General features: G+C 41.8%; 1 protein-coding gene across 2 annotated transcripts in view; it reads left to right on the forward strand.

Annotated features, from left to right (window-relative positions):
- The first annotated feature begins 2,656 nt into the window (after positions 1-2,656).
- Positions 2,657-25,338, forward strand: part of ACSL1 (acyl-CoA synthetase long chain family member 1) — a 36,157-nt gene continuing 13,475 nt past the window's right edge. Inside the window, exons 1-10 of one of the 2 annotated variants that reach the window (XM_027879855.1) lie at positions 2,657-2,692; positions 11,800-12,029; positions 17,360-17,474; positions 17,852-17,916; positions 19,138-19,239; positions 20,900-20,999; positions 21,162-21,340; positions 24,135-24,167; positions 24,343-24,394; positions 25,192-25,265. In XM_027879855.1, the coding sequence (XP_027735656.1) occupies positions 11,835-12,029; positions 17,360-17,474; positions 17,852-17,916; positions 19,138-19,239; positions 20,900-20,999; positions 21,162-21,340; positions 24,135-24,167; positions 24,343-24,394; positions 25,192-25,265 (915 nt within the window). In that variant the 5' untranslated portion in view covers positions 2,657-2,692; positions 11,800-11,834. Of the gene's footprint in view, positions 2,693-3,270; positions 3,349-11,799; positions 12,030-17,359; positions 17,475-17,851; positions 17,917-19,137; positions 19,240-20,899; positions 21,000-21,161; positions 21,341-24,134; positions 24,168-24,342; positions 24,395-25,191; positions 25,266-25,338 lie in introns of those variants that run through there. The other variant, XM_027879856.1, reaches the window with a different exon arrangement.

Consider the following 25,338-nt stretch of genomic DNA (forward strand, 5'->3'; position numbering starts at 1 on the left):
GTTACTGTAGACCTTGTTTATGTACAGCTCCTACTTCCACTTGGTCTCAACACAGTTTCTAGAAACACTATGTTTCTCAGCACAGTTTGGTTGAGACTGGGTCCCTATCTTTTCTGCTCAACTGGAAAAAAGCCAGTCTCAGAGAGTAATGTAGTCCCTGGATGTATAATGTGGTGTCAAGGAGCATCAGAGACGATACCTGGCATTAGTGAGATAGCTATTTAAATAGCATGCAGCTGGGACTTCTGCAATTTCATGTTGCTGACAGAATTCATGAAAAGGTATATATGAGAGAGAGAGAGAGAGAGAGATTTTTTAGAAACTCTCTTTCTGGTGAAAGACAAGAGAAAGTCAGTTCACTGAAGTTTCTCGGAAAAAGCACTAAAATGTGGTTTATGGCCTGTGGAAGCCCAGGTGTGGAGAAAGGATTAATTAGCATACTAGCTAACATAATAATAAGTTTTGGCATTTGGCAGATGGAACCTAGATGCATTCAAGACAAAACATGAAATCACCAGTGCCTGAAATGGTGTATGTATTTCTTCATCACTTGTTTCCTTCATCCAAAACCCTGGAAAAAATGCAAAAATCACTTGGCAGAGTCCAGCTGTGTCTACATGAGGACAAAATGTGGTGCAACAGGAGCAAAGCAGCAGATCCTACCCGTGGGAGAGCAGCTGATGTCCATGCTGCCTGTGCTCTGGGGCCTTACTCAACTAGCTTTAACATAGTGCTATGGACTCCATGCCCATGAGCAGCTGCAGTCAGTCAAATGCACTCCTGGATCACATGTTTCCACCTCCTTTCCTGAGAAAGGAATTTATTTTGCATTTCTAAGCCACTCCACAGTGTGAACCCAAGTGAAGTTAAGTGGGGCCTATCACCAGCTTCACAAGTGCCTTCCTCCTTTGTGCTAAAAAGTGAACACAGGTTCCTTCTTTTGATAAAACTCTGTTCTGCAGGAAATCTTTTGCCTGGTATATTCTGGTATAAACTGAAGCATCAGCAAATAGCAGTTGCTTTTATGTAAAATAAAAGTACCTTAGGTAATTTATAAAATATTATATATATATATATGTATATATATATATGAAAGTGCACAGCCTTAACCTCCCCACATTAGACTCTTAAAATAACCCAAACAATACCCATGGGACACAGGAAAATTATGAAAATGCAGAATGTGCAACATTGTGGAACTTTGGCATGTGGGTTGGTGATTTACAGGTCTAATAGACTGATGCAGCAGATGGCCAAACCAAGACCAGGTGAGGTAACAACTGCCACCCGAAGGCACCTAGACAGAGTTGAGAGGTGGGCCTGTGTGGACCTCAAGGCCAAGTGCAAGCTGGGTTGGGGCAATCCCAAGCATGAATATAAACTGGGCAGGGAATGGATTGAGAGCAGCCCTAGGGAGAAGGATTTGGGGGTGTTGGTGGATGATAGGCTGGACATAAGCTGGCAATGTGTGCTTGCAGCCCAGAAACCCAATTGTGTCCTGGGTAGCATCAAAATGAGAGAGGCCGGCAGGTCAAGAGAGGTGATTCTGACCTTCTTCCCCGCTCTGGTGAGACCTCACCTGGAGCACTGCATCCAGCTCTAGGGTCCCCAGCATAAGGACATGGATCTCTTCAAGCAGGTCCAGAGGAGGTCCATGAAGATGATCAGGGGGCTGGAGCACCTCTCCTGTGAAGGCAAGCTGAGAGAGTTGGGATTGCTTAGCTTAGAGAAGGCTCCGGGAAGACCTTACAGCAGTCTTCCAATATCTGAAGGGGGTCTCTGCAGGACAGCTGGAGAGAGACTTTTTGGAACGGCATGTAGGAATAGAACAAGGGGTAATGGCTTTAAACTGAAAGACGGTAGGTTTTGATTAGATATGAGGAAGAATTTCTTTACTGTGAGGGTGGTGAGACTGGAACAGGTTGCCCAGAGAAGTGAATGCCCCGTTCCTGCAAATGCTCAAGGCTAGGTTTGATAGGGCTTTGAGCAACCTGATCTAGTGGAAGGTGCCCCTGCCCATGTCAGGGGAATTGGAATGAGATGATCTTTAAAGTCCCTTCCAACCCAAACCATTCTATGGTTCTGTGACAACTATCAGGGGCTGCTGACATGGCCCCAGCTGCTTCAAGATGCCCCTCAAACCCACAGCCCCTCACAAAATTTAGCATAGATAAGGAGATGACCACTCAAATTTCAACAAGGCCCTTGTCTTCTTCCAACACTTTCATACTGAAACATGCGTTCTTTTAGGATATTTATACGAGATGCAGATGTCCTTTTGGAAGCCGTAAGAAAACCGTCCCTTGACAAGCTGTCACCTCAGACCTGTAAGATGTTAAGCGAGGCACCCTGCAAGTGCCAACGCTCCCCCTGAGCTCCCTGAGCATCCCTATCATTCGTGCCCGCACAGCACAGCACTCCCACAGCCTCCGTGTGGGTTCGTGGGCGCTCCCGTGGGCAGGAGCCGGGGCCGGGACCGGGGCGGGGGCAAGGGCAGGCGGGCGGTGCGGGGCAGGCAGGGCCCCAGCGCCCGCCGGGCGGCGCGGCGGGCAGTGGAGGCGGAGTGGGAGGAGGCGGAGGAGGTGGAGGAGGAGGGCTCGGCAACGCACACGGCGCTCCCGCCGTGCTCGGCTTAAATAGGGCGGCGCCGGGGGAAGCCGCGCATAGTCGTGGTCGCCGCCGCTGCCGCCGGGAGGTGAGCGGGGTTCGGGGGCGCCGCTGCCGGCGGGGCCCGGGGCTGCGGACCTGGCCGCGCTGAGGGGCCGTGGGCTGTCGGGGACGCGCCGCCGGGAGAGCCGGGCTGGGCCTGCCGGGGCCGCCGCCGCGGGGCCGGGGTGGCCTGCGCGGCCGCTGTCACCCGCGGGGCAGTCCTGTCCCGCCGCCGATGCCCGCAGGCTGCCGCTTTCCTTCTCGTCCCGCAGTGGGATCAGCGTCCCGTGGAGCCGGCTCGGCGTCCCCTCGCACGAAGGCGTTCAGAGGAGCGTAGCCGGCCGCCTCCGGCCTCCCCCCGGCGCTGCGGCAGCTCGGGCTGGCCGGGCATTGTTCGGGCCGGCGCTGCCCCCGCGCCCGGCACGGCCCGGCCCGGCCCGGCCCGGCGGGGAACGGCTCGGGCGGGCCGAGCAGCAGGTAGCGGCGCTGACCCCGGGGCTCGGTCTGGTCAGCTGCCGGACCTTGCCTTTAGTGAGGTTGTTCTTTCGGGCACGAATGCAGCATGTACTTGAAGCAGCTTCTTTCTTTTTTTCTTCTTTTTAAGCAGTTTAGGGTGCGTATGGAAACGCAGCGTGAGGCAAACTGGCCTAAAATGGAAGGTTGAGTGGCTTTGACTTTGCAGGCCTCCTCTGCTGTTAGGTAGGACTTGCAGTGCTACAGCGCAGGGATTTTAGCCTGGTTACACGACGCTTTTGTTCTAGGATGCATACATTTCTTGTTCCTGTTGAACAGGAATTGCAACACTTGAAGCCTTCTAAATTTCTAAATGGCATCTCTGTGAGCTCTGTGGGGTATTATGGACACGTTCTTGGACTAAGTAATCCATCTAAACATGCCTCACTTGGGTTAGTGTCTGAGATGTGATGGTCGGGTCCTGTGATAGGAAAGAGCAACTTCTAAAGCAACTGCTGCCAATAGCCCATGGTTCTCTGTCTGTACCCGGACCACAGAACTGTTCCACGTTAGCAGATTTCCTTTTTCATCCACGTTGCTTTACAGGGAATCATGCAGTCTCCTGAGCCTGCTCAGGAGTGTTTACGTTTGCCCTTCTGCTTTGGAACATGCTCTCAAACTCACAAGCTGAGATTTCTCAGCTCAAGGATTTGGATCAGACTTCTTGGATCAAGAAATTCTGAGTGTAAGAGGGCATCACGGTTACTGAAAAATACCTTTCTTTTTCTCCTGCAACAATAGCAGTATTAATAATGCAAAAACTGATACACAAAGTTCCTCCTGGAACCTTGCTGTTACTCCCTGACTTTTTAAAGTTTAAGGATATGTAGCTTGCTTGTATTGGTATATGGACATATTTGAAGGATGGCTGATGGTAAAAACCTTAAGCTTGTCATTACGACTAACTGTTGTGTGTAGTGTACTCAATTCAAGGTCTTGAGCAAACGGCCTTAGCCTAGTCTGAGGACTGCAGGATTATAATGAATTTACAAAGGCAGCTTCTAAATTTGGTAGATGTTGTTTTACAACTACCAATTGGCCAACATGAGGTTTGAAGTAAGTCTTCCTTCTTGAGAAGGAAACCCCCAAATACCCTTTTGCTTCAAGGGCAAGTACAAGGTTGGTATCGGTGGAAAAACAGCCAGCAGTTTGAAATGGAAGGAAAGACAACTTTGAAATAGTTATCTGGGTGAGTGACTATTCTTCTTTTTCTTGAGCAAACTCTGTGTAGCTGCTTGTCCTATCTCATCACTCCACTAGAAGTGAATACTGCATGGAATTTTCTGGAGGAGACAGAGGTGGGTTATGCCTTCCCTGTCCTGTGGATGTTGCTCTCCAGTGGGGAAGAGTAAACAGTTCATTCTCTCTCTTTCCCCTCCAAGAAAACAACACTTGGACTAATGAGAGCAACATAAGGTAATAGTAGGTTTCTGTACTTCGTTTTGTTTTTCTAGATCTTAGTAATATTTCTGATTGAATTAACTAATGGCATGAAGTTTTTTGAATGTGCAGCAGGAGGAGAGAGATATTCTGGCCCAAGGAATACATTGTTTGATAAAGTGGGTTTCTGGTGGTATTATTAATAGACTGCCTGCCATATCCTGCTTCTCTGCAGTGCTAAATTACAAGTTCAGATACGTTAAATATCTTAGTCTGGTAAATACGACCAGTAGTAACTCCAGAGAAATCCTCACAAGTAAGAGGGACAAGGGTTTGTTCATTGGCAAATGGTTTTGCATGGGAGTTTACAGTGCTGTGTGGCTCAGGGAAACTTTGCTGTACAGCACTGACCTTTACAGGCTGTAGAGGGGACCCTGGCTGCAGATAGGGGGCTTGCATTTGTGCAGGTCCTCCCTGACTCCTGAAACAAGGACACTTTATAATAACATAAGGCTTCTGGTCTCTTTCTGCCTTTCATGTTGGGGGTTATTCATTTACATAGGGTATAAGATGGTTCCCTGCCCATGGCAGGGAGCTGGGAACTAAATAATCTTTAAGCTGCTTTCTAACCCAAACCATTCTGTGACAGTAAAATTCTTCTTTTTGATTAGGATTTGAATCTTAGTATTACTGGTAGTTTTTTGGCTGAAAACAGCTTGCATGATTTTATAGAGATGTAGAGGAAAAATGGTCTTTACTTTTGTAGTTGGACCATTTAAGGATTATAGCAGAACAGTTTAATGTCCTGTTTTCAGCAGAGAACTTCTGTATTTTTGTATGAATGACTGTTCTTGAACCCAGAACTCTCAAGCTTTAGTTTGATACTGCTCATGCCATGTTTGGAAAACTTGGCCTCTGCAGTTGGACTGCAATAATGGGCTGGTAAGGTTGAATTGGTTTCCTAGGAAAGCTAGAAGAAAATGCTTACTATCATTGACTCAGAGTAAATGCAGGCATACCTTAATACCCGAGGTCAGAAGGTTGCTTGGTTTGTTATGTTCCTTGTGCTGCTGGTGTTGGGAGGTCACTCAGTGAACCAGTTGCTTTTCATAACTTATTGATTTGTCCGGTCTCATAGGGTTAAGGGATACGTCTTTAAAACAGCCTTCTGAATGTAAACACTATCTAGTGTGATGCAGTGGGGCTTAGTGTGCCTGACCCAGGTTGTCTTCTGCAAGACTTCAGGTGTCATAAGTATGAGTAAGAAACTCATTCTCATGAAGTCTCAGGTGAGCACTTGAAGCGTGTGTTAACTTGATGTTGCATACTGGGTTTTCTGAAGTAGTAGCCTTTTCCTGGGAGGAGCAGAATGAATAAGTTGGTATGATCTACTCAAGCTGTTAAGCCATGAGAAAGCTTCTGGCTTGTAGCAATTTGCTTCTGTAGGGTGGTTTTCATCTCTACTGTATTTGGATTGACGTTGCATTAACAGGGCAGTACCGTGATGTACTTGCAAATTAGAGTTGTAGGGATGTAATTCTGATGGATAGCAGTTGGGGTTGCAAAATAAGTATTTGTAAGCATCTTCTCTGGTTCTTGAAGATGAGAAACCGGTAAGACTGCACAGTGGTATTGTGTGTGTGTTTGGGCATGTATTAAAGTAACTTAAATCAATCACTGTCTGAAAGGTTTTAGTGGTAAGTATTGGTTTTCCTTAATACACAGGGTTACCAAGTGCTGCTGGAGTACTGTAATTGCACAAAAGGCACTGAGCAGGTTCTTGTCATGTGATTCTGCTCCTGAACTTGAATAAACTCCAGTGACCTCACTAGTGTGCACTCAGATTACTTATTGGACATCATTAAGAGGCAAGATTCCAGGTGATGTTCCACTTGATTGCAAGAGGATTGCAGTCAAATGTCTGAAGACAGGGCTGTGACTTTCCTTGGAGATGTGAACAAAGCGTTGAGGCATCACTATCAGATGCAGTGCTCCGTAAAGGTTGCAGCAGGAGCCTTAACTTCAGTTGCAGTTTATGAAGTAAATCACTGTGGCCAACTGATGGGTCTGAGTCCAGCTTCTAGGGTGTTTCACTGCAGGTCTGCCTTGTACCAAACGCAGAAACAGAAGCTGAACCTGCAGAGGCACCTGAACCCCACTGCATGATGCCCTGTGGTTGCTTGGAGCCAGACTGAGGGGGCTGAAGAGGAGTTGCATGAGGGGGATGAATATTAAGGACCTGATGGTTCTTCTCTGAGCGTGGGATGTGTTCTTTACTAATAGCTTTTTAGTTCCTCCCTTTTTACTCCTGCAGGAAAGTAAATTTGTCAGTTACTGCTTTAAAAGGAGGGTTTATAGCTCTGATGGTTGGCTTGGTGAACTTGCTAATTCTGGATGAGATATTTGATTTTTTTTTTTATTTTAGTTGGGGACAGGGCAGGGAGTGAGGTATATGTGGAGATGGAGGGCAGAGTAGGGAATCAGACAGTTCAACAGTTCTTGGTTTGTTCAGGAAAGTCTTCTGTGGCTGAGGAGAGACTGTCACATCATGCATGATATGAGAGGCTGCACCAGAGGAGGCTTCTTGCTGGCCTATTTGCATTATACAGGACTTAAACTGGGATTTCTCCTTCACATCTCATACTGGAGCTCCTTTGCTGTATCTCGAGGGTGATTGTGGTTTGCTCGCTGGCTGCAGTTTGGCAAACAGGTGTTTGCAAGACCTCAGTGAAGTTACTGCCTTGGCTGCAGGGCAGAGGCAGAAAATCCTGGGAGGACTTGCATGCAGTGTTTGGAGTTGCATGGCTTAATGTGTGTTATTGCAACAGTCTGTCACTTTCCCTGGCTGTGATGTTTGCATCTGGGAGCTAATGGTTGTCTGGCCATCAAGACAAGAGTTGATCTAATTGAGAACTAGCATCTCAGCTAATCCAGGAAAACGGTGTTTGCCAGATCACCTCCCTAGTGATGCAACCAGATGACTGCCTGGCCAGCATGGAGAGGGTTGTGGGAACCTTTATCTAGGACAGGTTGGGTTGACTCAAATTTAAGCTAATTGTAAATGTACTCTGATACTAGGATTATGTATTCTATTTGGACAAAAGGATTTTTCTGGTTAATAGCCAAAGCCATTTGTTGTATTTGTTGTACCCTTTCTGATATGTAATATAAGAGCTAGAACATGATCGTTCACTTGCTCTTTCAAAGGTTGAGTGGAAAAAGGCTTAAGTAGAACAGATATATGGGAGCTGTACGGTGTAACCTGTAAGAGTAAGAAAACAATAAACTGCAGTGGCAGGTATCTGGCAGAACGCAAAGGTATATGGGTGGCTGGCTCCTTGTTCCACCATGTCATAGTAAAACATCTTATTGCTCCCAATAAGAGGTAGACAAATTGTCTTGTAGCTTTCTCCTGCCTGCAAGAGGCTGTAGAAATAACACAGCCCCTTCTACACCATGTGGTGGACCTGCCCTTAGGGCAGGCAACTGCAGTGCTCTGGGCCGTTCATCTAAATACAAGAATAGAAAGGAAGAGAGGCCATTGGTCCTTGGGGTTGTTTTCTTTGCTGTGCAGAAGCTGACAGCCGCTCCTGTTCTCTTCCGTTGCACTCGAACGATGTCTGGCTATGGATAGACAATGGGCAGGCTGCTGCCGCCTGTAAATAGACCATTGTACGCCGAGAGTAGGAGCAGCAAAGAACGGCACAGTCCTGCCAACTTGGGTCGTTGCCTTGAGATACTGGCTCTGCTGTAAAGAATGAGTCTTGGGTGCTGCAGGGTGTGCGTGTGTGAGCAGAGAGAGCCGGCATTGTCTGAGTCTTACATATCAATTCGGTTAAGGAGTTCTGTGAGTTCAGAGGGATGCCTTCTTGGGCTGGATTTTGGGAACTGTTTCTGTGGACGTGCTCAGGACAGGTAGCTATCTCTGAGGTAGTTTTGCCTGGTTATCAAAACCATTCTCCCATATCTGTCTGGTTGTGTTTCTAAGAGACCAAGGTCTCCCGCTTGCATTGAGAAAAAGGTACTTTTGACCTCAAATATAGTCAATTCTCTGGGGTTTGATGTTGGTTTTGTTTTGGGTTTTTTTGTTGTTGGTGGGTTTTTTTGTTGGTTTTGTTGTTGGGTTTTTGTTTGTGTTTTTTGGTTGGTTGTGTTTTTTTCCTGCATGTAGCAACCTGAGGATAACAGACTATTACTTTTCATTTGGGATCTTCTTCCTTTGTGTCTCCAGCTGTGTTTCAAACCGGGGCAGAGCTTCTGAGTCCACCTTGTGGTCCAGATCCTGTCTGGTGAGAAGCAATTGCAGGACCTGAATTTGTGAAGAGAGCATGGCTTTTTTGCTTGTCTTGAGTGAGCAAATTTAGCTGGGCCCTTCCTTGAGGATAAAGACTGAAATCCAGATCCAAGCTCCACTGTGATCTTTGTTTCTCAGTCTAAAGGCTCTAAACCCACTACCACTGTCCTTGGTCATGGTGAAAACCTGGGATGTCTGATGTGGTTGGAGTATGAGCCAAGTAAATATAGAGATGGCTCAAAGAAGGTTGGGAGGCACTGATGGGCCATATTTGGATGCCCCATTAAGAATGTGAATTTATTCTCCCTGTTCCATCCAGCTTTGCCTTAAATATAGAAAACAAGAGCTGATGCGATTTAACAGGTAGTGTTAAAACCAGGAATTGCTTAGTCTTGCAGAAAACTCTGCCCTCACCTTGTTTTTTGTGCTGATTAGGCAGAAGGTATAATAAAATATAATCGGTATAAACATAAGCAGCAAACTGTATTACTACATAACAGATAACCTGTGGTATAACTGCTCAAGAAGGGTTTTTTTGTCACAGGCTGCTCTATAAACAGCTGGTCAAGGAAATGAAGAGCAGTGGTGTGCAGCCCTTGTCTTCACCTAGGCTGAAATCTTAGCAGCTCCTTGACTACAGTGAGACTCTTCCATGAATGAAATATGTTTACTTCAGTTCTTGTTGGCTGTAATGGCACCACAGCCTTTTTAAGGAGTAATAAGAATTACATTGCATTCCTAAATCATAACGTGTGTGCAGGGCACTTCAGGACTAATGCAGATAGGAAAGCAATTTTAAAAGTCCAAGGTGCTCACTGTGGAGCTTGAAGAAGCAGCTATGCTTGCTTTTAGCCCTTACACACATCAGAGCCCCCTTTTTTGAGTTTCATGGCATGGTGTCTAAAATATATGCAAAACTTAACTTGTAAGTGGAGACTTCATTGTTGCTGTGATTTTTTTTTTAATTCTTTTTTTTGTCTTACTGTTCATCTGTGTATATTAAAACTTGAATAGTTTTCATATGTGCAATGCTAGTGAACATTATTTGATGCATAAAAAGCAACAGCATGATATTCTAACTATTAAACCAGTAACTGATTTTTTTTTCCAATAAAAATTTAATGCCAAGGGAAGATGTTGTTAATATGTTCAGGTTTTTTTCTACCTTCCATCACTACAACCTGATGTGTCGTGAATTTTGAGTATAGTTTGCTGTGTATCACAGTGCAAATAGCCAAAAGGCATCTCTGTAGTGGCCCTGCACTGCATATCTAGGTGATGCAGTTCTGTGCTGTACAGCTATGCCAGGAAAGAAAGGGAGGTGGGGGGAGGGCAGTGTGTGCAGGCTGGGGAGTACTCCATGGGTCCAGGACTGTTCCAGGGGTGGAACTTGACTCCATTCTGACACTACCCCCCATCCATGACCTTACTTCAGCCTGTCATGTTAACATTGTGAAACCATGAGCCCTTTGAACTAATTTTATGCTTTTCTGCTGTCTCCAGCAAATCCTTGTCCAAATACTGATTAGACTTTTTGTGAACTAGACTGATTTTATGTTGCCTGGTTGAATAACTGATTGTAGCAGTAAAGATTTCAAGGTTGGACTGTGAACTAGAGATTTTCCTGTACAATTATGAAATCTTAACCTGATATGGTGGGTTTTAAAACTAATAAACATATAATTATGCCTATTTGGATTTCAGAGCCTCCTATGCTGCCATCCTGAAGCAGTGCATTGATACACACAGGGTTTCGTAGCTGTTTAAACACATCTTCTGACATTCTTTAGGGCCTTTGTTTAATTTTATCGTCCATAGGAAATAGCTAGGACCTAAATTGCCTGAGTAAATACATCCCTGCTCTTCAAGCAAGCAGGGAAGCGCTGCTCGCTGACAGTGGCCATTGCTAGCCGTCCGTGGGAGTGAGTGCCCGTGATTCCCGGTGCCAGCCGCGCTGCCCGCGGGGGTGCCCTGCGGCCGGCGGTGGGGTGACAGGCTGCGGTTCCCATTGGCCCCAGGCGGGCCTCCTGCTTACCTCTCACCTAGTGGGCACAGGCTGGTGGGTTTGGCATGTGACAAACGTCCCGGGAGACCTTGGCTGTAGAGGAGAGCATCAGCTGAGCTGACTGCAGTCCCTTTTTTTTCCTGCAGCTGGTTCTTGCTGTGGAATATCCGTGTCAGTGAGTGCTGGCGGGGAGCAGCCTCTTGCAGCTCTTCCTTCTGTGTGAACGTGACAAATTAAATGTGCTTCCTGTGCTTGATTATATTGCTGTGTGCTGCTGCCTTGGGCCTCTTTTGACGCTGCTTTAGTCTGCCTCATGACCAGAGATAAATTGCTGGCATGGTGCTGGGAGAAATCGGAAACTTGCTAGTAGCATAGAGGAGCTATGGGAGGATATTGGCTTTGAAGGCAGCTTGCTGTACTGACCTTTCTGTGTGTGACTGAAGGGAGAGTAGGAAAGAGTTTATTTTACTGGACTTAAATGAGTAAAAATCCTGCAACGCTACTCTAGGATTAGGGTGCTCTCTGTTATATGCAGGCAAGATAACCTATGTCCCTGTCTTTCCTCTCCCAGACTTCCCTGTTTGACGCTTAACTGTTTAAACAATCTTACAGTACAGCTACTCTAAAAATAACTATTTCACATTTGTGAAATGCTCTCCTTTACCAGAACTTCTGGGGTTTAATTTTAATGCAGTCTCTGTTAAAAGCAATATTAAAACCCTGAAGAAATTTCCTCCTTTCATCCTCACCTGTTTTTCTAGAGTATGAACCAATAATTGCTTGCATACTTAGTTGCAGCACAGAAGTCTAAAGATACTGCCTGCCTACTTGCAGATCAAGTTATTTTGGTAGTGGGAAGCCAGTAGGACAAAGTGTTTATTGCACTCCTACAGCAGCAGGGAATCAGAAGGGGATTTCAGATTTTTTTTTTTTCTGTACAACTTTCTTTTATACCAACAGATTCCAGCACTGGAACAACTGCACTGAACTGCAATGCAAGCACATGAGTTGTTTAGATACCTACGAATGCCAGAACTCGGGGATGTCAGACAGTATGTGCGCACCCTGCCGACAAATACGCTGATGGGCTTCGGTGCTTTTGCTGCTCTCACGACCTACTGGTATGCAACAAGACCAAAAGCACTAAAACCACCATGTGATTTAGCAATGCAGTCTGTGGAAGTCGAGGTAAGTGTTGCTTGATGGATTCTGTAGTTCACTGAAGTTTGAAGCTTAAATGCAGCATTGACAGAGACCAAACAGTTGATTTGCATAAGTGTTTCTAAACTTACAGTGTGTGGGCAATACATTTCTGAAATATGGCTTGAACTCATTATTTTGCCTTTCTGGGTTTGAAAACCAGCTTGAGGGTTGAGGTCATGGTGGCAATAACTGGTATGGGAGAAAAAGACTGTGCTGAGACAAAGCTTCTGATCTGACTGGTGGCAGGGAGCTTGTTAATGTTAGAATTAGCACAATGTAGTTTTCAGTTCCTTGCCATGTGTGTAGGTGATGACCTATTAAATTAGGTCTGGGGGTTATAGTATATATGGTAGTATATTACTGATTAGGTTAATACTTTACTGTTATTTTTGGTGTATAATAGCTGACACATGAGACTTTATATTGGGTTACAAGCATGAAGAGGGTACTAATTGTCCTCAGATGATCTACGGAAAGAAATATTAGTCTGCCAAGAGATCCCAGCCATAGAGTAGATTGAAATGAAACCAACCACCCGATGAACTCTGCATATGCCAGCTTAGCTTTTGTCTTATGCATTTTAGAGGCAGACAGAGTTACTGGTAGGTGGTGGCTTTTTAAAAGTGAAGTTAAACGTGCAGACAGTCTGACTGGGAGAAACTTGCAAATACAAAAGCAAATACAGAGGACTTATTACAAGGCTGAGGTTTCTTGAGCAGTGGTTATATTGATTCCCCTTTTTCACTACAGCATCAAGACTACTTATTCTTTCAAGACTACTTCTGTATTTCTTCAGGGTAGACAAAGTGTCTTCTCCTTTTGAAGGAAGGGAGACAGCTTTGAGAGGTTGTGATCTTCAAGGGAGATACTTTTAAAATGTAGGATTTGAAAGCTGACAACTTTTTGCAGTAGTCCTTAACGTTAGAAACTGTAGATTTTTTATATATATACTTCCAACTGTAAATTTTTCAACTTTCAACTACTACTTTCAAATGTAGTTTCCCTTTACAGCACATTCTTCTGCATGGATAGACAGCCTCTAGTTGTCCTATATCAAATGCAAATCACAAGACTCTTGTGCTTAGAGTAGATGTGACTACAAACTGATGTAAACAAATGTGTTGGAGCAGTTTGAAATTTACAGTAGGTCAACTTTAGCAAAGCAAACTCCTGTCATAGCCTCAGATTGGGCATTGGTTTTGATGTTTCATGATACTGAGACTGAAGAATGACACATTACTTGGCCCTTCCATTCAGAAGCTTAGTAAGTACCATTTATTTCCTAATCTTCTCAGTAAGCATGCAGTAAGCTTACTGACACAGCAGTCATGCTACTATAGCAAGTAACGGTCTGCCTCTAGAAGTACACAAATACAAAAATATGCTCTGGCAATGTGATAACTGCCAAAATTCCTCTTTTCAAGCAACATATGTAGAGTAAGGATTTAGATGTTAGATCTTACTTCTCTTGGTGAGCTTTTCCCATCCTGACAGCAGCCACTTAGACAGTGGGCCGAATTGTCTTGTAAAGCACCATGTCTTGGTTGCTGGAATAAACTAGCAGTGAAAAGTTTCCACTAAGCATGGCCTCATTGGTCAGTACAGACCTCAGCAGATTTTGGGGGGGGCACTGCATTTTAAGATGGTAAAACAATGGCTCTTAACTGTCCATAAAACCAGTGACAAATGCTTATTTGTTTGAAACTCTTGACAGCAGTCTCAGTTCACTGCCTTTATCTCTTCAAGCTAAATTACTTGTCACTGCTGGATTCTGAGATTGAAATCATTGTCTGGTGGTATGAAACTTCACCAAACTACTTAATGCATCATTGATCCATATTACACTAATTAACATTGGCTCTCTGATCAGAGCAAGATAGGTATAACAGCATTATTTTTCATTGCCTCTTTAGAGAATAAATTTTAATAGGAAGACTGAATAGTAATAAAAAAATGTAAAACAGCTGGTGTGCTAGCAGATGATAAGAGTTCAGACTTGGAGAACATGTTGAAATGAGCAAGATCTATCCAGTTTTGTTCACTTTAAGGGCTACATCTGAAGTATTAATAATTTGTGAACTGTACCAAACTGATCAAATGAGAACATATGTTTTGAAGCAAATTTCAAGTGTCTGTTGGAATTGGTACTTTTATAACAGTAATAAGACTGTAATACAGTGCTTGGTTTCAGTTTCTCACTACATTTTGCTTATAATTTAGTTTCACGTATTTAATTTTCTTATGTATATGTTAAGATGTCACTTCCACGGGAAAAAAAATAACCAAATTGTCTTAACATTTTTTTCCTGCCTAAGCAATACAATGTTAAAAGGTCTGAGGAGTAAAATGTGCTCCAAAAAAGATGTGGCAGAAGGCAATGCCTCTTCTCTACCATTTTAATATTTAATCTACCTGTTCACTAACAGTAACAATTCTGAACTAGAAAAAAAACTTCTATGTAATTCTAACTTGTGGTTAATGCATATTGGTGATCTAAGTACCACTTGCTAGTATACCTTCCCTCTCAGGTAATGAGAAATTCAGTCTCCTTCCTCTGAGGCATGGTGGAGTCCACAGTGTGTTTTGACATTACTGCTAATCCTAAACAGTGTATCATCCTGTGTCAATGAGAGGCAAACCTGTGGCTTGAACAAAAGCAGCTATCTTATATGACCTGAGTAGGAATTGATAGAGTAATATACACCTCTGTTCTAGACTAAATCTGTTTCCTTCAGCTGCTGCTATTCTGAACCAATGCCAAGGTTTTACTTAATGTCCAGCACTTGATGTCTAATGGGGTTAATTTCCTGCAACAACCTGAGCTGCTGCAATGGCTGCTCTACACAAGTAACCAGAAACTGCCCTTGGATTAATCAGATTTTATTGCTTGGTCCCTTAAGAACACTTTGTTAAAACTGGCAACCCTTTTGGACAGTTCTCTTAGATCCCATTCAGATAACTGGTGTGAAGTCCACCATGTATTCCAGTCCTGAGGTTCAGATGTTTGGTGGTTGTAACTACCAGTGATTCTTAGGCAAGTTTGCTGCAAAGAGAACTTGATATTGCACAAATATTCTGGATAAGGACCATAAGCTCTTAAAATAGTAGTTCTTGCTGCTCTGAAGCAAAATGTAGACCAATTCTGTTTTCTAGTAGATGAGTTAATTTAAATCTTGCCTTATGTTCGTGGTTTGACCTTCAGCAAATCTGGAAGTATTTTGCTGCATCAGTAACATTGAACTCCTTATGGTCTTCACACAAGGAACTGTGTGTTTTTCAGCAAAATTCTAAGACTGTTGAAAATCCAGTTAATTCTACCTTACTATGGGGGGAAAAAGAACAAAGTAAACAAAACTTTAAAAGGTTATATTTCCCTTTACTGAAAACTCCTAAGAGCTGATAGGATCTTTTCGATAGTAGTCTGTTATAATTTCTCTTTTTTTGAGACAGTGCCATCAGTCCTGTATCTATGCAGTGTGCTGCCTGACAACTCTCATCCTCAAATTTGGTTAGTGACCCAGGACTGGCAAAAACTGCTTTTGTGGTGCTGTGTAATAGGGCTTGTAAACAAAACAGTACTAGCTCACATGAAGAGAAAGAAATACCTCTTGACTGTTGCTAAGGAATAGCAACTTAGGGTATTGCATTTCACCTGATGCAGAAATTACAGCACCTCAAACGTGTGATACAATGCACTTGTTGATGTTACCTGTGACTGTGGTAACAAACCGCTTTGTGTGATCTTCCTCAGTTTGATTCCACAGGTGGCAAAACAGGGAAAATCTGACCAAGCTGACCTTGGTTATCCAACATCTGAGAAACCAGTGCAAAAGTCTTCCTTTTCTTTCCAGGCAGAGACATATACTAATGATCTGTTAATTTCCTCTAGAGTAGATGTTGGTGTGAGAGCAAGTATACTCTTGGATTTCTAATGTTACAAACTTTTAGAGGTGAGACGCTTATTAACTTGTTCTGGGTCACGTTCACACGTACGTTTCTGCGCACTGTCAAAGGAGTGGCAAGCACTGCATTACGCATAGTGTTTTGCTAGAACAAGTTAGACTTGTTTTAGTGTAAAAATATTTTTTTTCCTCTCTCTGTGCCATTAATGTACCAGTTCGTTTCTGTGGACATGGGCAATATGGTGTCTTCTGCAGATAAAACTGTGTTTATGTAACTTATACATGCAGATGATGTCTGGCCTTGCAGGATACTTTGAAAACAGGAAAAGAAACCAGTGGCCATGAAGAACCTATGACTGCATATGAAAAGTTTTTTTGATGTTGTGAATGATAGAGAATCCAGGCACAGATTTAGTAAGCCCAGGGCTTGACTTTATGCAAGGGCCAGCTGTTGACTACAACCACTGATAGAGAGTAAAATCTTATGCACTGTTTACTCAAGACCCTCTGTTTAACCAGCTGGGCTGTTTTGATAAGAACTTGCTTGTAGGTGTCTGTCATCATAACAGGGCTAATAACTGTGGCCCAATAGTAATTGCATAACTGCAATTTGTGAAACTTGATTGCTATAGATTGCTATAAAATGAGATTGTTTAATCAGTCACTCTAAAAAAGCGTTAAAACTGAACTGTTAGATTCTTGTATTGACTTCCAATTACAGCCTATGTTAAATGTTCACCTGCTGCAAAATTATGTTAATTCTCAAGGTAGCATTGTCTTGACTGCATTTAAATAGATCACGAAGAAACCTTTTTTTTCCAGATTGAACTTAAATTGGATTAAAGGGCTTTATTTTTATCTGGAACGAAATATTTTACTTATGACAACACTTGTTTAGGGTGTTGGTGACCACCCTTAAAATCATTTAGGTTTTGAAACCGCAGATTCAAATGTGATTGTGTTCTATAATCTTAAATGGAAGAGGAGATCAGGATTGTAGCATTAATATTCTGTATAGAATATTAATACAATACACACTGAGGCTGGAGTGATCTTTAGAAAGCTTGATGAAATTAATTATGCTATATACTGCAGTAATAGAGTAAAACATTTCTTAAGAAAAACTGTCTGACAAAATGCCCTTTGACAGTCTTTAGTATTCTCCTTTGTTCTGTCCTATCATAGGTAGCTGAGGAATAAGATTTTTCCTGACAGGTTTTTGGTAATGCAGGGAGCAGTCTGACTCTTGAAACAATGTCCTGGGAAACCTTGCATATCTCTCAAGTTCTCTCAAGAAGAATATGCCAAGGCTCATAACGAAACTTAATGAATGAAGTATTTTTATTCCTCGAAGAAATTCCTGTTCACTTACAGACAATAAGTGTGTCTAACCTTTCTAATTGATTTTCTTAGGGTGGTGAACATGCTCGAAGGTCCGCTCTTCTTAACAGTGATGAACCGCTGGTTTACTACTATGATGATGTGAGAACAGCTTATGATATTTTCCAGAGGGGTTTACAAGTATCAAGTAAGTTTAATTTTAAAGATAATATTTTCAATATGTCAGGAACTAGGTATTTGAGCTCTTCTGAAATGCAGTTGGGAATAGGGGATCTCTATCTAGAGATATGAAAAAATGTTTTGGATGTGAGGTTTATTTTGAAGGCAAATTTAACTGACCTCTTGTGAAGAAGAGTTGTGTGAATAAAGGCCATGCTGTGTTCTTAGCCTAAATGAGCATCTGTGTCTCTGTCCTTCCCTAGTATCCCTCCCTACACCCCTGAAAAAACCTCACCTTTGTTATCTGAAGGTGCCTGCAGAGAATGTAGAGGCTTAAGACTGAGAGTGGTGTCAGGGCGGAGGAGTCAGGGGTAAATTCTGAGTAACTTTTTTTTTTTTTTTTAGGTAATGGTCCATGTCTAGGTTTTAGAAAACCAAACCAGCCATATGAGTGGATCTCCTATAAAGAGGTAAGTGGTCTCTAACTTGGTGTTAGACCTGCTTTTGCTTGCTGAGATCGTTGATACAACGTCCAGTAATGTGATATAACAAATATGAATTATTTATAAATGTTTTAAAGTAGTAGCAGAATATTGCAGAAAGGTTCTAGTTCAAATAAATGCAAGGGAGAGAAAAGAGCATCTCCTGCACTTGGATTAGTACAGTTCTATTTCAGAATTTTTTGGGTCATCTTGGCAGTCTTAAGCATCTCGATGCTGGATTGTTTAGAACTTGGACACTACCTCTGAAGGGCTGCAGCTTTGAAGTAGTGTTCAGAAGCTCAGACTGCTACTACTTTAGGTGGTTGCTTCCAAGAGGCTCACTTTACGTTAGAAGTCCTATCTACAGGTGTTGCTTGGGCTTCTTGACAGCTTTTCTCCCTAGTGCTGAATGGTGGTTGTGTAGAGTGCTAACAGACACGCTTCTAACTAGCAGCATGCTGCTTCACAATCCCTGAAAATATCTGTATGTAAATCTAACAGCTGTGTTTTTAGCTTGCTCCGGCTTAATCACTTGGTCTTCAAATTTGCATAAACCTTGGCTATTGCGTACTGTTAAGGTCATTAAACACGTGTATGTAGCAGGCCTCACTTTTTCCCAAGGTGACTTTGCTAGGAACTTGTTAGGTACAACCTCCCTTCTAGTCAAGCTTTGCTGTTTGAGTCATGTGACTTACCATATGACTTGAATCCACGCTACGTGGAAAGAATTTAGAAAATCACCTTCTCAAGCTTTGTTTATAGAACTAACTGGGTTTTGCCTCCTTGTTCTCCTGCATTTTGAAGGGAGAAATGCTATCCCCATAGACACTGAATGAAGCAGCAGGATGGCATATGTAGTGCTTGTGATTTGAGCAGAAATAAAATGTTGAATCATTCCAGGGTCACTTCTTGAGTTTAACATAGATATAACAAAACAGCCTTTTCTGTTTAATACTTTCAAGTCTGACTGAATTACCTGTCTCCTCTGCTGCATATTGAGTGCAAGTGTAGTAAGTATAATCAGTGCAATGTTTAGGGTGTCAGAGTCACAGAGGACATTCAAAATAGCCTAGAAAACTTCTGTCTTATTCATACCAAATTTTGGTCTTTTTTTGCAAGGCATAGTAAAATAATGTTGAGAGGATTTTGCAATTATAAGCTTGCTCTTACCTTTTTTTTTTGTCTTCTCTCTCTCTTTTACCCCTCCAGGTTTCAGACAGAGCTGAGTGTGTGGGCTCTGCATTACTCCACCGAGGCTTCAAACCATCTCACATTCAGTATATAGGAATCTTTTCACAAAACAGACCTGAGGTAATTTAATTGAGTGTTTACATTTGTGGTCTAGCTGTTATTGAAATGGCCCGCTCCTGTATCTCTTGGCAGTGTACTGAATTTCCCCACTGAGATCCCCTTTGGTGTTGGAAAAAGGCTAAAGGCTGTCACTGTAGACCTACAAGCCATAGGCATGGCATCTTCAGCTAATAACCAAAACTGGTAATTGGCACAGCTGTTAGCGCCTTATATTTTTGTGGGTTTTTTGCTCCCAGAGCTAAATAGAGAAGGCTGGAAGAAACAGGGAATCCAGAAGAACTTAATTGATTATCTTCTACTTTCTGGTTATAGAGGAGGCTTGTTTAATAGGAAGCAAATGTAGTACTTAATGAATGTAAACACTGCTTGCTTTCTCTTAAAAAGTGACATTGGAGTACAAGGTAATTTAAAGTGGTTGGAAGTCACAAGTTCAATCTAAACCTGTATTAAGACAGGAGACTTGTTCTTCTGTTTTGTCAAAAGGATTCTGTCCCTCTTCATTAAACACTGCCGGCTGGGTGCCATTATCAAGGGCCATCTACAATGCTGACAGGGTTAGAAGCTCTGTCAATGTCTTGGTCTCTTGCTGTCACTGAAATACAAGCTGTGTGACAAATGACTTTGGCTTCCTTCTTCCTCTCACAACCTACACCACAAGAAAACCCCTAACTCTAGTCTTGTACGGATGAAAAAAAACCACAACAAAAAACCAACAATTTTTCCAGAGTCTTCAGGCTTCAGTAGTTTGCCACTCAGATTTTCCTGCTGGAATTCTGATTCTAACAGCTACCATTTTATTTCGGTGGTCAAAAAGGCTAGAATATATACAACTAGGAAACTGTTAAATTATATGGTGTTAGAGACACTACAGTTCAGTCTCCTGTGCATATAACATGATTAACTGGAAGTGAAAAAGGGAGATGGATGTTTATCTTGTGCCTGTTTGAACTGTTTCTCTATAGATCTTTGAGTGCAAAGTAACTGGATTACTGGATTTTCTGAAGGAGAGCATGGAGGTGTGGTTTGCTGTTGGACCACAGAGACAAAATGTGCTTGAGTTGCACTGCTTTGAGTTGGGTCAGGAATGAACTGAAAAGACTTGTTTAAACCAGCAATTTTAAAATCTGGGATTTTCCCTTCTGAAAAATACTGAATGAGTGTTGTGACATCCCAAACATAATCACTAATCCAGACAGGAGATTATGTGAAGTTTTTTTTGTATGAAATGATTCACATTTGTCAGTTCAGGGAACAACTGTTGGGGAAAACCCCTGATAGGGAAAATTCCAGCATCTTAATTGCCTAAATATTCACTGAAAAACAATCCTGGATTTGTAAATAAAAATATTACTTTCTCTTTCAGTTACTAAAGTCATCTTTTCTGGAAGTAAGTTTTGTTTTGGATTGAGAAAATGCAATATTGGTTCCCATAGCTCCTTGTTATTTGTTTTGTTTTTTTTTCTTTCCTCCTTTCAGAAATAAAAACTGAGTAGGTCTTCAAAGTAAATAAATGATACAAATTGACACTTTTTCTATAGAAAACTTGCCCAAATAAGCTCTGTCCTATTAGCTTCCTTGTTAGAATTTAAATATGAATCTGTCATGGAAGTCTGTTACAATAAGCAAAACATAGTGATTTTCATCTCTTCTTTTTGTTTAGTGGGTCATCATTGAACAGGGGTGCTATGCATTCTCCATGGTGGTGGTACCACTCTATGATACACTGGGAGCTGAAGCAATTACATACATTGTGAACAAAGGTAGGACACTTTCAGTAGTTCAGCAAGTCAGTATATGATGACAGAGCTGACTGAGGGCAGAACGGTAGCTTTCTTCAGAAAAGTCTTCTATTATGATGTACTGAAGTATGTATGAATGTAGTTTAAACTTGTCACATTGATAATGTAGTTCTCTTCCGTCAGCTGACTTGTCATTGGTTTTCTGTGACAAACCTGACAAGGCCAAACTTCTGCTAAGCAGTGTGGAAAAGGGAGAAACTCCAATACTCAACACCATTGTTATCATGGAGTCTTTTGGTGCGGATCTTGTGGAACGTGGCAAAAAGTGTGGCGTGGAAATCTTCAGCATGAGAGAAATAGAGGTAAGCATGCTTAACCTCGTTTACTGCTTTCATCCCTTTGTAATGAATTAGTTTCAAAATACTTAACTATCTCTTGGATTGACATGTACCCAAAAATATAAAAAATAATAGAAATAAAACAACTTGGTAATAGTATTTCACAGTGCTTAAAGTATAAAAGTGGCTACGCGAAGATGACAGAATGAAAGCTTATTAACATAGTCCAGACTCAACATTAGATCTGAGTGTTAAGGCTTGCCCATGTGAAGCACAACATGATAATTATATACCATGAGTAATACTTCAGAAATAGTTACTTCAGAAAGAGCTTGTGTAGGTTTTGGTCTTGCGAAAAATGACGTTTTTCCCTGTACACTTAATCTTCAAGACACTTCCTGGGGGAGAAGGAAAATGTCAGTAAACTTTTACAGAATAAGGTTATGATGTAGAAGAATGAGACTTCCAGGCTTTGGAAGTAGAAACCATTTTGTGTAACCATCTAATGTCCAAGTGTTACTTTTGCTTGTAGTTATTTTGTGTGCATAGATCTTATGCAAGTGTATTTCATAACTTCACTCGTTATTTGGAGAAGGCTCTCCCAGGATCAAATTGCATAAATTACATCTTTACTGTGAGATTATGAAACTGAATGTAGTCTGGTTTCAGCTGGAGTTCTGGCTCACTAGTCCTTGAATATCTCCAGATAAGTGCACTTGTCTTGTGCAGGTGTCAGTAACTCATGTGAAATGCCTCGTTTCACTGAACTTGTTTTCATAGCAGTTGAGACAGCTATGTTAATAGGGCCACCTTCTGGTAAAGATACAAAAATGTCAGCTTCTAAGAGTTGTTTGATTATATTGTAGCTAAATATTGTCAGCAACGCAGCCAGGCTGAAATGGGGCTAAAAACATCATGCAGAGTAAGTGGCATAGACCTCACTGGACTAAGGTTTGGGTTAGACTCAGAAATGGATTTTCCCGACTTTAGGTTGTTACACTGAAATCAGCATTTTTCCTTGAGTTGAACTGCAGCTTTGGACATAGGAAGATGCTTTCCACTGGATCTTTTAGCCACATAAAACCAAGACTAGGGATGAATGTTGTTTTCACATTAGAAGTTTGTATGCTTAATTAGTGACTTTCAGTAGTACTTTGTAGCTGCATTAATCCAAAACTTTGTGTTGTTAAGTAACAGGTGCTCCAAGAGCCTTTTGTTTAAATCTCTGAAGATAAGTTAGAGGCAAACTTAAATATTTCTAACAGTGCTTCACTGAACAGGAACAAGTTTTATCACTTTTTTTTTAAGGGATAGAGACTTGCTTTTTCCAGAAAGGTAACTATGAGCTGTTTAGGAGGTTAGGTTGCAATAGAACTACTATTTCTAGCTTGAAGTACTTGCTTTCTGGATTTCTGTCTTAGACTTATTGCTCAGCTGTGTTTGGGTTTTGTGACCACTTCCTCTGTGTATCCCCCAGATACAATCAGCTTGGGTTTTGACACCCAGTATCTTTATGTATCCTGTGGCTACTTATTGCTGAGCATCTATGAGTAAATGGCTCTTTAATAGGGAAAGATGGTGGAGTTCTGTTCTAGGAGATCAAAAGAAGTGTCTGGAAATCTCAGCTGTATATTCAGTCAAATACCAGATCTTGCTCAAAACAGGTTGTAGGGAAGTACTGAGCTTACCCTGGTACTTGAAATACAGATGATGTTTTGAGCAGACAGCTCTGTTGTCATACTGGCAAGTCTTTGCATAATGAACCCTTTCAAAAAGGCAAGTCTGCAGGTATGGGAATGTTAACTGTTTCCAGACATTCCTTTTGTCTTAAACATCTTTGGGTGATCTGAGAGGTACATCATACTAAAGGAAGTCTGGGGCTGGTAAAGGAATGCACAGTACTGTTGTTGTGTATTTAGAATGTAAAGGCAATGGTGTAGTTGATGTCTGTCCTCAAAGGGTGCTTTCAAAGCTATACTTAACAAAAGGTCTACTTCAACTTGTGTAAGTCCTGAAGCTAGAATTGTCTGAAACAGCCTTGACAGTAATGTCTTGATTTGAACTGAACCGTCAGCTTGCAAATATTTCTTCTTTATTTGTTGTATCCTTCAATAAAAGGATTTTTTTTGTGTCCTTTCCATTTTGGTGTCCTTTCCGCTTCTGCCTAAAGGCTTCTGCCTAAAGAACCCTGACGTTAATGGTCAGACCTGAGTAAATAAGGAGGGACATGGAAGAGGTTCTGCATGAGAGAGTCCTGTACCTCTACTCCTGTATAAAAGGAGTACAAACCACCAATGATCCCTTCCATGGGGAAAGTGTCTTCCTTCTCACAACTGTTGAATAGATGAAGCAAGACCCATCTCAGTAAGCATCTCTTCAACAGTTGTCAGTGGCACATCTTCTGCATGAAGTATAGGATTGTTTGTCTTGTCATAACACTGCTAAACCTTGAGCATGCCCTTGAGCATGACTTCTGGTATACTAGCTGGAAAACAAAACTCATGAGTTTTAGATAAGTTATCACTCTTGTATTTGTAGAACATAGTAATTATCACATATGTTTTTAACAAGTCCTTTAAAGTCTTTTTTACTCTTATAGTAATCATAGAATGGTTTGAGTTGGAAGGAACCTTAAAGATCATATAGTTGCAACCCTCTGGCTACGAGCAGAGATGCCACCCATTAGGATCAGGTCGCTAAATGAGTTAAAATGCCATAACAGTCTAAATAGTGAAGTATTAATGGTGTTTGATATATTTAAAGCAAGAAAGTTGCATGTATATGTCTAAACTCTCTCCCTTTTCTCTCCTTTCTGTAGGAGCTGGGAAGAGCACACAGGCAAAAACCTATGGTAAGTATGAAAACAGTTTGTGACAATCTGAAGCTGGTTAGCATTCTTTAGATCAAAGCAGCAAGTCTCCCTATCTCCCATAGCTCAAAAGTAATAGTAGTATCTTGATGTTTTGTCCAGAAGAGTATTTTTCCTTGTTATCTTAAGCATACTAATACTTTCTTTACTCTCATAGCCTCCAAAACCAGAAGATCTAGCAGTCATCTGTTTCACCAGTGGAACAACAGGTACACCTCATTACATTTTGCAGAATTTATTGTCCTGTATGTGTAAAATTAATTCAAAAGCCCTCCTAATTTTTTTCCCAAGACTTTCCCCTGCTACTGCATCTTTTCGGCAAGTAGTAGCTGGGGAAGTGTTATGATAAGGCTCCTGTTGATATATTTTTTCTTCCCCCCCACAATTTATCAATATGGGGTTGCAGTGCTGGGGGTGGAGGCGTTAACATTTTTGGTCTTGGAAATAAATTAAGTACTGAACCTGTATTTGCATAGTAATAAGGGCTCTGCATCAGACTTCAGATGATATATCAATTCTTCCATAGTCTTTCTTGTACTGTATTAGCAAAATTGTTCCATACCTCTAAGCAGCCTTGCTGTAAGACCAAAACAGAAAGACTGTCAAGATGTCACTTGCTTGGTGTTTGAGTTAATACCCAAACACAGGCACAGAGCAAAAGGAAAGAGTACAGTGACAGGCTACACTTTAAAATTTCCATGAGAACAGAAATTAGTCTTTGATAGCAGCATCTTCACAGAACAGTTGAATTTTGAATGAAAAGCTTATCCAAGAAACATGACAATTTCTTAAGGATTTATTCTCCTTAAAAAATTTTAGGCCTTCAGCACAAACTTACTACTTAACTGTTGCCAGCTGTTGTTGAAAGTGTTACTAAGTTTTCAGCCTTTGTTTAGTTGATATATAAGAAATGCATTAATATCAAAGCATGCTATCAGATTAGTTTTACCACTGCTTAACTTAAAAGATCTGAATTTCACTGAATCCTGACATCCTTCTTCCTCAGGAAACCCTAAAGGAGCAATGATCACTCATCAAAACATAGTCAGCAATGCTTCAGCTTTTGTGAAAACTACAGAGGTAAACTGCAAAGATTAACATTGTAGACTCGCATAAAGGGAAATAATTTCATGAGTAAAACAAACATTGAAAT

Source organism: Empidonax traillii, unplaced genomic scaffold, assembly GCF_003031625.1.
Source record: "Empidonax traillii isolate 1590-97213 ecotype Southwest subspecies unplaced genomic scaffold, ASM303162v1 scaffold60:size2069287, whole genome shotgun sequence".
NCBI classification, from domain to species: Eukaryota; Metazoa; Chordata; class Aves; order Passeriformes; family Tyrannidae; genus Empidonax; species Empidonax traillii.